The 16,020-nt window shown below is 40.1% G+C and overlaps 3 protein-coding genes across 7 annotated transcripts; 2 read left to right on the top strand and 1 right to left on the bottom strand.

Moving 5' to 3' along the window:
• Positions 1 to 245: 245 nt before the first annotated feature.
• Positions 246 to 2,141, bottom strand: fam136a (family with sequence similarity 136 member A). Its single transcript, XM_063478645.1, has 3 exons — positions 1,874 to 2,141; positions 1,656 to 1,796; positions 246 to 538 (listed from the first exon to the last, which is right to left on the bottom strand). Exons 1-3 carry the CDS (start codon positions 1,958 to 1,960, stop codon positions 350 to 352), a joined length of 417 nt encoding a protein of 138 aa, XP_063334715.1. The 5' UTR covers positions 1,961 to 2,141; the 3' UTR covers positions 246 to 349.
• Positions 2,142 to 2,593: 452 nt separating this feature from the next.
• Positions 2,594 to 6,973, top strand: pcyox1 (prenylcysteine oxidase 1). Of its 2 annotated transcripts, none has more exons than XM_063480677.1 (7): positions 2,594 to 2,867; positions 3,012 to 3,156; positions 4,761 to 4,967; positions 5,050 to 5,224; positions 5,311 to 5,522; positions 5,613 to 5,765; positions 5,870 to 6,973. In XM_063480677.1, exons 2-7 carry the CDS (start codon positions 3,045 to 3,047, stop codon positions 6,538 to 6,540), a joined length of 1,530 nt encoding a protein of 509 aa, XP_063336747.1. In that variant the 5' UTR covers positions 2,594 to 2,867; positions 3,012 to 3,044; the 3' UTR covers positions 6,541 to 6,973. The 2 variants fall into 2 exon arrangements, with proteins under 2 accessions (XP_063336747.1, XP_063336746.1); XM_063480676.1 differs by having other exon boundaries at positions 2,594 to 2,801.
• A 4,917-nt stretch (positions 6,974 to 11,890) lies between these two features.
• On the top strand, positions 11,891 to 15,149 carry LOC134630886 (uncharacterized). 4 transcript variants are annotated; one of them, XM_063478647.1, is made up of 13 exons: positions 11,891 to 12,185; positions 12,337 to 12,390; positions 12,495 to 12,521; positions 12,722 to 12,772; positions 12,865 to 12,900; positions 12,984 to 13,004; positions 13,090 to 13,125; positions 13,234 to 13,272; positions 13,395 to 13,427; positions 13,520 to 13,534; positions 13,730 to 13,768; positions 13,862 to 13,894; positions 14,761 to 15,149. In XM_063478647.1, the coding sequence occupies exons 1-13, from the start codon at positions 11,906 to 11,908 to the stop codon at positions 14,772 to 14,774; spliced, it is 678 nt and encodes a 225-aa protein (XP_063334717.1). In that variant the 5' UTR covers positions 11,891 to 11,905; the 3' UTR covers positions 14,775 to 15,149. The 4 variants fall into 4 exon arrangements, with proteins under 4 accessions (XP_063334717.1, XP_063334718.1, XP_063334720.1 ...); XM_063478648.1 differs by having other exon boundaries at positions 13,237 to 13,272; XM_063478650.1 differs by lacking the exons at positions 13,730 to 13,768; positions 13,862 to 13,894; positions 14,761 to 15,149 and having other exon boundaries at positions 13,237 to 13,272; positions 13,497 to 13,527.
• The last annotated feature ends 871 nt before the right edge of the window (positions 15,150 to 16,020 follow it).

Consider the following 16,020-nt stretch of genomic DNA (forward strand, 5'->3'; position numbering starts at 1 on the left):
TAAGGAGTTTCATCGAGAATTAAAAAATCCTTCACGTGGATTACACATTTTGGTTTTCTTTACATGTTGAAATGCAACACACAGATGTGCATTAAATACATTAACCGTGTTTAACAAATGCACACCTTAAGACTCCTTGTGCATTACTGGATTTCTTTCTCGCTGCAGGTAAAGTTGGATCTAACAGGCCAGAAACTTTCATTTCAAAGTTGAAATCTCTACACATCAGCATTAATAATCACAGTCTTTGAACTCTCCCTCTGCACCTCCAGCCCTTCACTCCTTAGATAAATAAACTCCATGCCCCCGAGCTTTCCCCAGGATGGACTGCAGTCATTTATCCCGCCCCTCACTGCCGTATAGAGTCCAAGTTCTCTTTTAGTCGTCGGGCCATGCTGGGGATCAGGTTAACATGGTCATCCACACAACTGCCCACGCAGCGGTCCATCAGCGATCGAACAGCTGGCTCCTTGGCGCCGGAGTCAAAGAGATCCTTTGCTTTATCGTTGCAGGTCATCGTACATCTAGTTAGACGGTCCTGAAGGTGGGCCAGGAAGGATTGGACTTTAGATTTTTTAAAATATTATTCATTTATTTATTTTTACAGATGTCTACTGCAAATCTAACCAGCTGTAGATGTGCTTTTTAAATATTAGGTATATTCTTATCTAGTTCAATATTACTAGTGATGGGTCACATGATCCAAATATTACAACAACCAGAGTCATGAAGAACTTCAGCCACACTAAAAATGAAGAGTTGCTGGCAACTGAGAGACTTAAAGGAGAGCAAAAAGTAATATTGTGGATTCAGGCGAGCCCTAAACCCACCGGACTTTAACAGCTTATCTGACTAGAGCTTTGAAAGGGTGTGCAAGTATAGCTTGGGAGACTGACATTTTAAACTGCTGTACTTTATTTCAAAATCAGTTACATTTACTTGTAATGATGCTCAAGTCTAAGCAAAGGGGTCAATTAAGGGTTCCAAACTGGAGATCCAACATGGCTTGCTTTATTTCCTATTACCTAAAGACCAATATCAAAAAGACTCAAATGAAAAGACAAACGGCAACACAGTTTCAGTTAGGAAAATCAAAATAATAAGCCATCTTCTTTACCACCAATGTAAAGGTGTAGTTTTATTTGCCTAGACTCCAAAACCCACTAACCACAAGTCTATACATTATTTATGCTCAGTTAACACCCAAGTACCCTGTAACAGACATTTGATTTGTAACACTTGGAGAATAAATGGGGAAACTGCAAAAATATAAAAACATGCCCACTTATTTTTGCCTAGGATATCATTTACTACATCTATTCTTTAAGTTAAATATTCACTTATATTAATTTTATGTTAACACCATATGTCAGAATATAGGTTACATGTTGGATCACATGCTTCCATCTCTCCTTATCCCTTGCATCCTCCCTTTCACAACTCTCTGGATGTCCTCCCTCATTACATGCACCTCCCCTGACTTCTCCCTTATCCCTCCCCGCCTGTCAGCTCCATCTTTAACATCCTTTGTCCAGTAAGCCCACTATCCCTCCTTTGCACATGTCCAAGCCATCTCAGCCTTGCCTCTCTAACTTTTTCAATCTTAGTTACCTGGCACAGACAAAGTGATGACAGGTGTTTGCACAGTGATTTACCTGAAACTTCTCCAGCTCTGAAGTGACCAGACCCTGAGCTTTGGCCAGGGGTGTGTGACACGTTTCGATGCACTGATGCACCTGAGCCATGCTGTCTGTGGAGCGATCGCAGCACTCTGCGCTGCACCTGAACATGCGCCCCTGCAGCGAGAACAAACAACCTGTTACCACCCGGACTCGAACCTGCATACACCACCGAGAACCCGCAGACACCCTACCTGCATTTTACGGATGTGGTCCTTCTCCAGGCTTTGGACCATGTCTTCGATCACATTCTGCACGCGTGCCTGATGAGCCTCTGCCATTTCTGCTCACTCTGGAGACACCTTCAAGGTCCGCTTAGATATTCACCACAAGTTTATTATCAAACCCGGACCGGACTCACCTGCCCGCGGGGTCCCCAACTTTCTTTACTTTACAATTTGGTAATAAGTAAGGTCACCTCCATTCAAGCATGGTTCAAGAGGAGAAGTAATTGCGTCACTTCCGATTTCCTTCCGTACTTGAAAAAATACGTTTTGTTACTTCAGAATTAGGGAACGGGGTTGAAAAGTGTCAACACATTTAAATAAACACAAAAATTCTTTTTAACTAACTCGTCTTTATCTATATTTATTTTGCCGTGATTAAGTAAATAACTACTTCCGCTCAGCTCCTAAGAAAGGACATTTGAGCCCATTTCCTGTTCATATATCTTTCAAAATAAAACAAAATAAATGTAGTCCAAGGACGCTAAAAAGCAGAGAAAGCGATATGGATAACAGTTATGTTAGCTATTAGTCATTATTACAGACAAGATAAATCCTACAGTAGGCAGCTTTAAAATGTTTCGAAATTTCTGCGCACACATTTTTTATTAATCGCTGATGCTTTTATTGTGACATTCAAAGCAACCGTGCCCGGAAGTGTGTCTCAATAATTAGCGACGTTCGGGGTGGGCAGAGGTGGTTCAAGCGTTAAACTAGTTTAGTTAGTTTTCGTGTGGGTTTTACAGGGGCCTCTGTGAATAGCTCAGTCTTGTATTTAAGCAGTCTGACAAAAGTTTTAGTGAGCTTTAAAACTTGTTTTTACTCTTGTTTTGAAGCTTGACACCCTGAAGGCTACTTGTGGACCAACAGTAGTTCCCCACCATTGACTTCTGAAATTGTAAGTCTTCGAAAGCGCCCTGTACCCCTCAGTAATTTCTCTTTTAGGTTTAAAACGTTAAGTCAGGTGAGTGTGTTAATGCTAGTTTCACTTGTCTAAAAAGCTGTGCCATTATTTCCTTTGCTGTTCTATTTTTGAAGCCCTGAATGCAACCTTTGACCAAGGCTGATAGGCACTTGAAGTATCTCACGTTTTCGCCCTCCTTTGCAGATGCTTCTTAGTGCAGAGCTGTAGATACCCACAATGAGACTACAAACCCTGTCACTGAGAGCGCTGCTATTCCTGGCGCTTTGGCACACAGGAAGGAGAAGTCTAGCCTCAGCCCCAGAGCTGCAGGAACAGCCTAAGAAGATAGGTAAGGCAATAAGGCAAAAAAATAAATAAATAAATAAAAATAAAACACGGACTCGTGCTTTCTGTCACTCTTCAGCTTCTTTAGAGAACAGAGAAGTACTTTCATTCTGTCAGCCCTCTTAAACTTATCTTTGTGCCAGGTTTCTTGGTTGTTTCATCATCAGTTAGTTCCACGACTAACTGAACAATAATTTTGCCCCTGTATACCAGCACAATGGGTTTTTTTATCAAACAGTCAAGATATGATCTTTAATTTAAGGGGTTTAACAAACGTATTTCATCTGCTGTTCACGAACAACAGCCAGCTTAATGCATAGTCCCCCACTTCCAATTTCTCTAAAGAAACTGGACAAACTAACTTGGATTTAAAATAATGAGGATTGCTTTTAACAGGCTAAACCACCAAAAAAGTCCAGTGCACTGTTTTCGAGTAAAATTTTAAAAAGTAAATCTAAAGTAAATTTAATCTCATGGCATGGTCATCTTTCACTCCCTGATGAGTGATGATGAAAATCTGTTAATATTTTCAGGCTGAAAATGACCGTTTCATGAAAATAAAGGGTATTTCTGCTTTTGTTCAGAGCTGTTGAATGGAGAGTCGTCTCATTGGTGGTTCAGAACGTGGGATTGTCATGTGACTCATGTAGATTTGAAATAGTTCCCAGAAGTTCATAGCAGGATGTGAATGTGTTAATAAAAAGCTATAATAAAACTGCCTTTTTCTCTGTAATTACTAATCAAAAAATGCATTGCTCTACAATAGACTGTATGCCACAGTGAGGTTATATTTATTTAGAAGTCAAATATTCAAGGATTAGATTTAACTGCAAGGCTTACCCGCCTCCTCCACATATTTTAAACTTGTTGATTTGTTTTTGTTTTTTAACATTGCATTCTAATCAACAGAAGACTAATCATAATATGTTTTACTATACATTGATGGAACAAAATAAATATTCCAAAGATCTTTTTTTTTTTTATCTTCCAGTTTTGGGAAGAACAGAGACTGAAAGGTGACTCTTAATGATGACAGCATAATGATTCACTGCACTAGTGTTAGTGTACGTGCACTTTCTTGTTAAATACATTGCACCCTTAATGATTTTTTATTTTTATTTTTAATCTGCTTTCCACTTTTTGTGCGACATGTAAGAAATATGACGCTAAATTAGAACACATCAATACATCTGTACTGGGCAGATTACTGTGCCAGGCTTGAATGTGTATATACAGAAGACAGACACCCTACCCTCTCTCTACATTTAAGACGAGGCTTCAAACTTCTCTTTTTTTTGGTAAAGCTTGTAGTTGGGCCTGAATCAGGTGATCCTGAAGTATAACTTAGTTATGCGGTTATACTTACTTCAAGTTATTATTACTTACATTGTATACTCAGCCTACATTTGTTATGACACTTTTTCCACTACAGACAGTCAAACGTGGATTATCCAACTCCACTCTTTTTAGCTGTTGTACTTCTCGTCTCTTCCATCGCTGGTAGAACGGGAGGAGGAATAAACTTTCTGATTGTGCTCTAGCCCTCAATCTGAAAGATGTGCAGGTTAATTCATGTTAGCTCACCTTCCTGTCACTGCTCTTTTAAAGCTGTGGTTGGAGCAGGAATTGGCGGCGCAGCGACAGCATATTACCTGAGGCAAGAGTTTGGACCTGGGGTCAAGATCGACGTGTTCGAAGATGGCAGTGTTGGCGGGCGACTTGCAACGGTGAAGATCGGAGATTATGAATACGAAACGGGAGGCTCAGTGATCCATCCTCTGAACCTACATATGAAGCACTTTGTTGATAAATTAGGTAAATTTAACATCCCCTAAACCGCCTGGATTAAAGATAAGAAGTGCATAAATTGTAGCTTTTATGTTTTATGTTTTCACAGGTATTCCTCAGAGAAAAGACGTCCACTCTAAAATGGCGATCTTTGATGGAAAGCACATCATGTTCAAAGAGAGCGACTGGTTCATAGTAAATTTCTTCCGCATGCTCTGGCGATACGGGTTGAACTTTCTTCGAATGCAGATGTGGGTGGAGAGTGTTCTGGATAAGTTTATGAGGTGAGGATGCTGTTTTCTTTTTGGTGGCTTCTAAATTTCACTGCTGTTAGGTTGCCCTAATTATCTTTAAATCCTTTTCTGAACAGAATCTACCAGTACCAGCAGTATGGCTACTCATTCTCCACCGTAGAGAAGCTGTTGCATGCCATGGGAGGTGATAGTTTCCTCACTCTGATGAATCAGACCCTGGAGGAAGCCATGATGGGAGAAGGATTTTCTCAGGTCTTCATCAATGACATTGTTGCACCGATCACTCGTGTCAACTATGGGCAGAGTGTCCGCATCAATGGCTTTGTGGGTATGTTACAAAACGTGTGATTTAGCACAGATCTCACCGTTTTTTTTGGTTGTTGATTGATGAAATGGAGTGGGCATGTCTTGTTTTTAGGGGCGGTGTCATTAGCAGGGGCAGATTCAGGCCTGTGGGCAGTGGATGGAGGCAATAAGAAAGTTTGCTCAGGACTTCTTTACAACAGCAAAAGTGAGCTCATCCCTGCTAGAGTCACCTCCATTTCAGTGAAAGTTCGACCATCCAAGAGAGGTACCATTAACATTCCTTCCTGTCATATAGATCCGACCTTTTTCTCTTTCACTTTCTTGATTCTTCATATTTCATCCTGATATCCCTTCGTGTCCCACTTTCAGGCACCCCTGTCAGTTTCTACGAGATTAACTATGTTGACCAATCAGGAGCTGCACATTCCCTTTATGATATCGTGATAGTAGCAACGCCTCTTCACCGGGGGAAATCTGACATCACATTTTCAGGCTTTTCCCCTCCAATCCCTTCTCACTACCACGGGCACTACCACCAGACGGTCGCCACTCTTGTCCACGGCTTGTTCAACGTGTCTTACCTGGGGACCACAGAAGCTGCCTCAGAGTTCACCGTGTCTGATGTCCTCACCACAGACTCAAACGGTTCCATCATCAACAGCCTGAGCTCTCTGGATCCTGTGCACATCCCCAAAGGTTACAAGCGCCCCCCTGCTAGCCAAGCTAATGTCTGGAAGGTGTTCTCCAAAAAGCCGCTGTCCCAGGAGCAGCTGGAGAACATGTTCCTCTCCTATGATTCGGTGTCTGAGACCAAATGGCTGGCATACCCCGCGTACCATCCGCCGCACCGCAAGACCCCTCCTTTCATCCTGCACAACCGGCTGTACTACCTCAACGCTGTGGAGTGGGCAGCAAGTGCCATGGAGATGAGCGCCATCGCTGCCAGGAACGTGGCCCTGCTGGCACACCACCACTGGCACGAACAAACCAGCAAGATCGATCAGGAAGACCTGCACACGCGCCTAAGAGGAGAACTCTGAAAAGTGAGAACTACTTAAGAGTAGAATCAGAAGCAACAAAATAAGATCAATCGAGCCCATTTTTATATGTTGGATAACATCGTAGTTGCCAGAGGAAAGGCTGATCTGTGGGAGCATGGTGACACTAGAGCCGCAACTTTAGTTGATCAGTGGTTTCAGCTTTTCTAGTTTGGGAAATATTTGTCTTACATTAGGCAAGGCAAGGCAAGGCAAGTTTATTTATATAGCACAATTCAACAACAAGGTGATTCAAAGTGCTTTACAGAGACATTAAAAACAAAAACAAATAAAAAGCACGATTTAAAATTGATTAAGACAAGCAAACAAACAAACAAACAAACAAACAAACAAAACAGTATTTAAAATCAAAAATCAAAACAGTAGATAAAATCAGAACAGTAGATAAAATCAGAACAGTAGATAAAGTCAGTAGTTAAAATGTAAGTTTTGAAATTTAAGCTTAAAAGTGTGGATTTGGTGCTTTATTCAAAAGCAGCTGAGAATAGGTGAGTCTTCAACCTGGATTTAAATAAACTGAGTGTTTCAGCTGATCTGAGGCTTTCTGGGAGTTTGTTCCAGATATATGGAGCATAAAAGCTGAATGCAGCTTCTCCGTGTCTGGTTCTGACTCTGGGAACTGATAAAAAACCGGATCCAGATGACCTGAGGGATCTGGAAAATTTTATACCTGTGTGTGGACAAATGGGGCATTTAATTATGCCAGTCTTTTTTTAAATTAATGTTTATATTTTGGCTATATTTCATGCATGGGATCCCCAAAAAAGATTCAGACACACTAAAGTTTGGCACTGCAGTTGCTCCAATCCCCAGACATACACCTACCAATGGATAAACAGTGGACAAGATAGATGAAGCACACATACATACAGAGAGTCCTTCATTTAAAGCAAGATACCAGTAGCAATTGATTAATATTGGCAATGACAATTTCATTTATAAAGGACATTTCATTATACAACTCGATGCGTTTAAGATAAAAAAATAAAAAGCAGTGCAAGTCTACAGTGCCTTAAGGCAAAAACCCCCAACAAAACAAACTTTACAAAGAAATAAAATACAAGTTGACACACAGTCATTAAGTGTAAGTCTGTGAGACTAAAAAGGTTTTGAGTTTTTGAGTATAGACACAGTTGTAGTTGACCTCAGGTCAGCAGGCAGCTGTGAATGCTGTGCTGAGGTTGGAAGCACCCCCAGCACTCTTGGATCTAATTCAGTTAAAAGATCCACCCCTGGTGACCTGAGACGTCTGACTGGGTTATACACACTGAAGAAGTCAGACACGTACTGGGAGACCAAACCACTGAGAGCATTATGATCTATTGAAGGAACAAAGTTACTTCTTACTTATTTTCCTGCTGATGATTTGGATAATCCTGCAAATGTGGTGTTATAGTAGTCTAACATGCTTGTTATGAATGCACAGACCAATTTCTCAAGTAATTTTGAAATAATTTTCTAAAATATTGAATATAATCTTTAGTTGCAGGTAACATTGTCTAACAAAATCTGACAATAAACATGGAGTTAAACAAGCCAGCAGTTTACCCACATCACAATTCTATCATTATTTTAATCACTTATTGCACATGGATGATGTAACTACTTCAGATAATTGTAGGTTGGTCTAGTATAACAAAGATGTTCTATTTACAGGCAGTCATAGAGTTCTCATTTGGTTTTCAAATTAGTTTACAAAAAAGGAAGAACGGTAGCTCTGTGGGGCAGGTAGAAGGACAAAAAAGCAAAATCTAGGGGTTTGCCTCTTCAGTTCAGTGGAGCAGGCAACCACAGGCTGGTAACTACATGCAACATGGCTGGAGAGCAGCGGTCCAGGTTCGAGTTTGACCCGTGGCCCTTGAAATGCAAAAAATTTAGGAAACTATTATTACTATGTTATGTACACTTTATTGATTCCCGTGGGGAAATTCCTCTCTGCATTTAACCTATTCACTCAGTGAGGCAGTGGGCAGCGATTGAGCGCCTGGGGAGCAGTGTGTAGGGACGGTAACTTGCTCAGGGGTACCTCAGGGTAGCCGTTCAGTGGATTCGAATCCCCAACCGCCGATCATGGGGCCACCACTCTTACTTACTGAGCTATCCCTGCCCCTATATAGCATAGCCACATAAAACAAGTGAAGCACTCTGTCGTTAGGTAATGTGAATAAATTCATGGTCTTAATCACTTATATCCAGTTCAGGGATGCAGGGGAGCCAGCTTACATACAAACCTATGACCAATTTAGAATTGCCACTTAACCTAACATACAAACACACTATTACACGGAAGTAAGTGTAAGCTACTATACTACTACTACCTGCAGTGTGATCTCTAACCCACAGGGGGTGCTAAAACTGAAAATACAAACTCCACACATGCTAAAATTACTAAAAGGAAAATACTCAAAGAAAAGAAAAGCAGGACAAAATTATAGAAAATAACTTCCATAAACAAAATATGAAATAAAAAATCTGTAAATTGTTTAATTTTCCTTTTAAAAGTACTTCTTCAGATGCTTTCTGGCTGTTTTGACTACTTTCTTTCTTTCTTTTTTCTTTCTTTCTTTTTAAATGCGATGCTTTCCCAGATCACAGAAGTTAACTTGGGCAGTACACTGTTCTCATCACAAGCAACAGGCATCACCAGCAACACAACACAAATCACATTAAATGTTAAAACAAAACTGCACTGTGCTGAACTGTGCAATCACTGTGAACCATGCTGCACTGCAGGCCAGACACACAAGTGTTTCTCTGTCATTTTCTTTAGTGTGTTGCTCCTGTTCTATGTACTGTACAGAGAAAGAAGTCAGCTTGTCATTTCCCTTTAGCCAAATTCTTGCACGTGGTGTTTACTAATATGCTGATGTCCCTTTGCTGATCTGTTTGTATGTCCTCGGATGGATTTCCAGTCTTTCTACCTCCTCAGCAGACTACTGTATGTTTTTTAGTGGGTACTGGCAGCTGTCAGCAACAAATGTGCCACCAAGACACTTTCTTTGTAGTAAATCACATTGATGTCAGTTGTGACTCATTGTTAGTCCCACAGTGACTACAATCGAACAGTCTAAACCCATTACACACTAGATAACGTGTGTAAGAATTAATCTAAACTATGATTGTGCCTTAAGCAGGGTAATTGGCGTATGTGTTTATTAAATTTTAGTTGCAGTTTAACAGATGATTTGGTTCTTCCTGTGTGTTTTTAATGATTCTGTACCTGTGATTTGTAGGATGTCATGTTGTTTAGAAATACCGTATCTGCCTATGGCGCTTTCATGTTCTTTAACTACTTTGGGACAAAGAAAATGTAGTTTGCTAATTGTTTCCTAAGAACCTTTAGAGGCATTTTCTCTAGTTTTTTTTTTTTTTGAAAATAGTTGAAATATTATTACTATTATGCACTTTAACCGATTAAAAGAATTTTATACTTTTATTTCAACAGTGCTGAAAACTCTCAAACTGAAACTGTATTTCTCTAAAGTGTTTCCAATGACGGTAAAGTGATCAGTGCGACTTGTACTGTTTGTGTGTGTGTGTGTGTGTGTGTGTTTGCTCTAAACCCTTCAGCTTCAAAATAAAAGTCTAATTAAATTATGTTTGTAGTATTTCTCAATAAATCTGTTTGTAAATAGAAAAAAAGTTGGGGTGCTCTGAATATTGCTGATAAAAACACGTGGCAATGAGTTGGCTATCATTTAAATTTAAGTTGAAAAAAGTACAAAGTCAACATGTCATGCCACTTTATTAGCTAGATCTTGCTTGTACTGAGTTGGACCCCCTTTTATCTTCAGAACTGCTTTAATTCAGATTCAGAAACATTCCTCAGATTTTTCTAAGTGACCCTAAAAGTGTGAACAAAATATCTTCCATGTTACCAGCAGCAGCCTGACCTATTAATACAAGATGGATCCATGCTTTCTTGTTATTTATGCCAAATTCTGACCCTGCTATCTGAATGTCAGAGTAGAAATCGAGACTCATCAGACCAGGCAGCAATTTACTATTGCTAAGGTATAATGTGAGCTGCATTCAAAAATGCTCTTCTGCACACCTTGGTTTTAACAAGTCCTTATTTGAATTGGTGTTTCCTTCCTATCATCTTGAAGCAGTCTTTCTCCTCTGATCTCTGCCATAAACAAGGCATTTTCACTCAGAGCTCTGACCCTCACTGGGTATTTTTTCTTTTTCGGACCATTGAAACCCTAGAGATGGTTATGCGGGAAAATCCCAGCAGATCAGCTGTTTCTAAAATACTCAGACAAGCTCATCTGGCACCAGCAAGTGTTTATTTCATTTTAAAAATGACTAGCTTATTTAGGTCAAAGACTGTTGGTGCACTAATAAAGGTCATCTTTATCTGTTTTTAGAAACTCAGAGTAAATAAAGGAACTTTGTTGGGTTGCTGGTGTAAAAGGAGCAGTAAATTCTTCCCCTTTTTCAGGGAATAGATTAGGCTGCACTTTGCTTTCATCCACCACTACAATCATATGTCCTAACCGCCCGTAAACAAGTGAGTCATATAAAAACTGTTAGAGGTGTGGTGCATTTCCAACGTGATGCTCGTGTAACACGATCTCTCCTGCCTGTCCCCGTTTCATTAACTGCAGTGAGTGAGCACAGCAGCACGTGCAGAGTGTAAGCTACAACGGGTAAACAAAAAGAGCGCCATCCCACCTGTCAGCATAAACCGTGTCTCCCTTGATTTCCTCTGATATGATAACCATCATTCTCTGTATTTTTTTAATCTTTTCTCCCATTATTATTTATAAATATAATTATTGTTGCTTTTTGATCCACTTAAAGAAGCAACCCCTTCCCATCTTTACTTACAAAGAATCAGATTAGTTTTTTCACACCCAATCCCATTTGCACATCTTAGCTAATATTAATAGTATATTTTAAAATTGGCTTTGTCTTATTTGCTATTTTCAGTTAAATGCAGGGTTTAAATAAGTAATTATAATTGTGTATGTCTTCCAACTTATTTTTGCTCTTATAAATCTTTAAATCTCATCATTTAAAATTCAGCTTTTCCTCTGATCTCGAGGTTTTGAAGAGCAGGTCATTTTTTATGACAGATTAAGGATTAAAATGTTTAAAAGCTGCATCAGTTTGCATTGTAATCATGAGATTGGGATCGCTTTGATCTGTGTGAGATTAATTGAGGGATTGTTTTGCCGGGCTACATTGTGACCCATCATTTGTAAGCCAAGTATTCTCGATGAAATCATTTCCATTCGTAAAAAGGGAAACGAACATTGTTGTCAGCTCGGATACACGGAGTCCCTATATTTTTCCCCCTCGAACATCCCAAATAAAGGTCCGTGTGACTGAAGGGCCAACAATGGGTGGCATTGACGGACGGAATAAGGATACGTCTGTGCTGAGATGTGCCACCCAGCTGTCCCCTCAGGTAGGGAGGGACAATGGTACCAGAGCCGCCTGTCCAAGCGCAACATGTGACGGCACTGAAGATATAAAAGACTGCAAAGTGGCAACAACCCCATATACGATATTTGGAGTGACAAGCCCCCCTAAAAATCTTTCACAACCAGAGCAAAAAAACAAGATGAGATTTCCAGTGCAGCTGTTTGTTTTCCTTGCTGTGGCAGCATTTCACACGGGTAAGAGGAATAAAAAGTTAAGATGCAGTTTTGTGTTATCGTGTTTTTCTTAGATTTCATACTTGTATGTGTGAGTGTGGCTCTTCAGAAACCTGAAGTTGCTGATGTTTATTAAGAGAGCAGATATATGAAATGTTGTGATGGTTTCTAGTGCTCTCAGCATCTCTGGAATCTGCAGAGAAAGAAGAAAAAGCTGCAAAGTATGGTGAGGGATTCATAATAATAATAATAATAATGATAATGATAACCAGTAAAGATGATGTTGGTAGCAGATGCATTGCTGCAAACTTTTCTTGTCTTTTCATGCAGATGGGCTAGCCGAGCTGCAGAAAATAGGTACAGTATCCATAGAGCACCTCTGTGTTCACAGTGGACACTTGGTCATTAAAAGTGGCTTAAAAGTAATTAAGATCATGTAGTATATTCCACAAAATAACCCAGACTGGCTTGCCCTTGTCTTAGTTAACTGTTAATGCGTTTCTGTGTGATGTTTCTCGGCTCTTACTTTTGTAATTTTGATCACTTCATGTCTTAAGATCAGATGGAGTTTGAGACTGCTCAGAAAAACCAGGAAGCTCACATGAATGGTAAGTTTAATACAAAAAGTTGGCCTTGATGAATAAATGAGGAAAGATTTATTCCCACTGTGGTTACTCATTTTTCGCCTTTTCCCATCAAGCTACTGAAGATCAGAGTGGAGATTCCCGCTACCTCGGTGAGGGCAGACTAAAAATATTTAACTTAAACCTTTTAATGAGTGATCCAGTTCCAGGTGGTAATGCTGTCTTTCATTCTCAGAGGCCGCTCAGGATCACTCCGGTAAGCTCCAGTTAATTACACGACGAACACCTGAACTGACTGCTAAGTTAAACGCCTTCATCACCTGTTAACATGTTTCCATCAGTGGAGGAGCGCGTGGACTCTCAGGATGCCAACGCAGGTGTGTAAAAAAAACAAAAAAACAAAACAACAAAAAGCACATCAAGCAGGTGATTCTTCTTTACCTGAGGGTCAACAAGCAGTACTTAACTGTGAAATCCTCCTCCAGCAGAAGGTGGTGGAAATTCTGATGCTGCAGGTCAAGGAGGTAAGAGAGGATTTACAGTTCAATCGTGAGCCTGCGGGTGGCAGCAAAGCAGAGGGCAGACCTCCAGCTCAAAGCACAGTGACATGCAACACATAATTCAATCCCTGTCCCCTTTCACACAGAGGCAGAGTCTGAGTCCTCTGAGGACGCAGATGGTGAGTCTGTGACATATTTTTTTTTTAGGCAGTGTAATTTAAGCTCCTGTCCTTACACTAGTGTTAAAGTCTGCTTTTATTAATGTTGACAGGGCCACAAAGGCAGGGTAAGTGTTGTAAATCTTTATTACACCACAACAGTTTGCACAAATACACTTTGAGCCTGGATCTAATGAGTAGCTTGTGACTTTTCCACAAAGCCAAGACAATTTGTGTGCTTTTAGTGTCTTTTTAAAATGTATTTAAAGCTTGTTTAGAGGTAAATAAAAACAGGAAGTGTTTTTATTTGAATATTTTCCTAGAACACCACGAGGTTGTAACTGAGGCTGTGACCAGTTTGGGTAAGATCAAAATCAAAAGACTGAAAATTCATTTGAATTAAACACCCCGACTACCTTCAGTCAATCTCCAATCCTGCTTTTTCTCCTCTGTAGATGAAAACACTCAGGATTCAACCAAGGAGCAAGGTAACAGTGTAAAATGTTCCACAGATGCATCAATGAATCACACAAAACAGTGAAAGTATCCTGAGCTGTTTAATGTTTATCATGCAGTAAATTGAGCCTGACTCAAAGACTATGATCAACATTTTTTCTTCTTCTTTTGATTCAAGAGTACCTGCTGAGGCAAGATGTGGTAAACTGCTGTGTGCAACTTTAAATTTAAATTGCAGGTTGTGCAATAGAGTGGCGAGTGCAAAAACAAAGCCAGACAGAGCCAGTCTCAGCTGGATTTAAACAGTGTCACAAAAAACAAAACAAAAAAAAAAACCCAACCCTCCATAGATGTTTGTGTATCAACAGTTAAAAATGCCTCAAGTGCAATTACAAGTTTACAGCCTGGCAGCTTGGGGAAACTCTTTTTTTAACAGTTTACAAAGTGTCTGAAGAGGTATGTGAGTCACAACACAGACGGGTTTACTGCTCGACCTCAAAAATAAGATGCTAGGATTGTTTGTTCGAACAGAGTCCTCCTTGTATGTGATAAATCTGGGACAAGAATCCGGGCCACTCGGAGACGTCTGTCCCCAGACATCTGCTTATTGTGCTTGATTTATACTCGTGGATATTTTAGGACCAAGGATGCATTGTCCCTGTCCTGAAAGTGTGCTAAAAGGACTGTTTTAAAATTGATCCAGTTATTTAGGTGTAAGGTTCTCTAATAAGGGTGATCTCTCCAGCCACTGGTCTGAAAAGACTGAGTGTAGTAGAGGGGAGAGCAGGCCTCATGATTGGTATCCTCATGTCGAGAGGCCTGGAAAACTACTAAATTGCGGTGTTTGCAGTGTAAAGCTGGCGTAAAGGAATCTCTTCTGTCTGTTCCTGTGTCGCAGATGCACTGGAGTGAGAGGGCACAGCAGCACGTGGATACCAGCACTGGCTCATGCAGTGTGCCAACTACCCCGAGCTTACAGTAAATTTAAAAAAAAAAAAAAAAAAAAAAAGGGACCCATCCTACCTGTCTGTATAACCTGTCCGTCTCCTTGTTTCCTGTTTCCTGTTTTGCAACACAAAGTGCTTTTCAAGATTGCAGCTCAGAAAATGCTGCGTCATTTTACCTTCAGGCTGAAATTTGACTCCTTAATCAACACAGTGTACTTAACATGTGTCAAAATTCAGAGAGCCAACCACATAATAAAAGGACACATTGTATGTGATCATAAATAAAGAACAATGTACAAGAGTAGCTGCGGATAAATAAATATAAACTTTTAAAATGAAATGGGTGTAGCCTTGTAGCTTTTCAGTATTTAGATTCAGTTTTTGTTTTTTCCAAGTTCAGTGAGAATAAGGACTACAGCTCACGCCACAATGTCCTGTGACCTGATGTGTGAGCAATAAAATTAAGAATACATGCAGCAATCTGATCATCACTGAGGCGGAGGACTGGATCCAGATGGTCCAGGCCCTTACATTTTTGGGGTTGAACATGGTCAGTTTACTGTAGGCCTCCCAACAGCTTATCAAGGTAAAAGAGAGAATGTCTGGAATTAGAAATGCTGTTAATGTTGTTTGGAATGTGTTTGAAAACAAGACATGAAACAGATGATTGATAGAGTTAAAGGTACTACAGGCCCATACTGAAGGCCTTATGATGTGAGGAAGTGCAAAATTTGATATAAAAGTGACACAACGAGTAGAAAAATTAGTTTAAAAAAAAAAAAAAAAAAAAAAAGTATGCGCAAAAGAGAATTCTAGAATACCAACGGAATTAATAAACAACATGCACACTATCAATTCAAGAGGTGTGCTCACCTGTCACAGGACTAGCTGTTAGACAGGTTTCTGTTTATTTTGTGCAGAAACTGGCAGGAATAATTTCCTCAAGCATTATCTACAGCAGTGGGGTTGGATAAGAAGAATGAACCCTGCTGCCTCTGTAGTGCAGAATGGAGCAGGTGCGATGGGTTGTCTATGACAGACTGCAGTTTGTTCAAACCTTCTGTCCTTCAGCGACTCAAACGCCCCCAGATTCTGGCCAACTTTTCGATTAGTTTGTTGATCCTACTAGCATCTCTGGCAACAAAGTAAATGGCACTCATTACCACAGTCTGGTATATCTCTGACATCTTGCTGCATGCACCGGAAGCGCC

Source organism: Pelmatolapia mariae, linkage group LG7 (genome assembly GCF_036321145.2).
Source record: "Pelmatolapia mariae isolate MD_Pm_ZW linkage group LG7, Pm_UMD_F_2, whole genome shotgun sequence".
NCBI classification, from domain to species: Eukaryota; Metazoa; Chordata; class Actinopteri; order Cichliformes; family Cichlidae; genus Pelmatolapia; species Pelmatolapia mariae.

Bases quoted from the DNA above. Each gene is read 5' to 3' on its own strand.
- LOC134630886 (XM_063478647.1), top strand. From the start codon at position 11,906: ATGGGTGGCATTGACGGACGGAATAAGGATACGTCTGTGCTGAGATGT. The intron at 12,773-12,864 runs GTAAGTTTAATA...TTTCCCATCAAG, and splicing joins CCAGGAAGCTCACATGAATG to CTACTGAAGATCAGAGTGGA. The intron at 13,273-13,394 runs GTAAGAGAGGAT...CCTTTCACACAG, and splicing joins TGATGCTGCAGGTCAAGGAG to AGGCAGAGTCTGAGTCCTCT.
- pcyox1 (XM_063480677.1), top strand. From the start codon at position 3,045: ATGAGACTACAAACCCTGTCACTGAGAGCGCTGCTATTCCTGGCGCTT. The intron at 3,157-4,760 runs GTAAGGCAATAA...GCTCTTTTAAAG, and splicing joins GGAACAGCCTAAGAAGATAG to CTGTGGTTGGAGCAGGAATT. The intron at 5,225-5,310 runs GTGAGGATGCTG...TTTTCTGAACAG, and splicing joins GTTCTGGATAAGTTTATGAG to AATCTACCAGTACCAGCAGT.
- fam136a (XM_063478645.1), bottom strand. From the start codon at position 1,960: ATGGCAGAGGCTCATCAGGCACGCGTGCAGAATGTGATCGAAGACATG. The intron at 1,797-1,873 runs GTAGGGTGTCTG...TTCTCGCTGCAG, and splicing joins ACCACATCCGTAAAATGCAG to GGGCGCATGTTCAGGTGCAG. The intron at 539-1,655 runs GTAAATCACTGT...GCCCACCTTCAG, and splicing joins CAGAGCTGGAGAAGTTTCAG to GACCGTCTAACTAGATGTAC.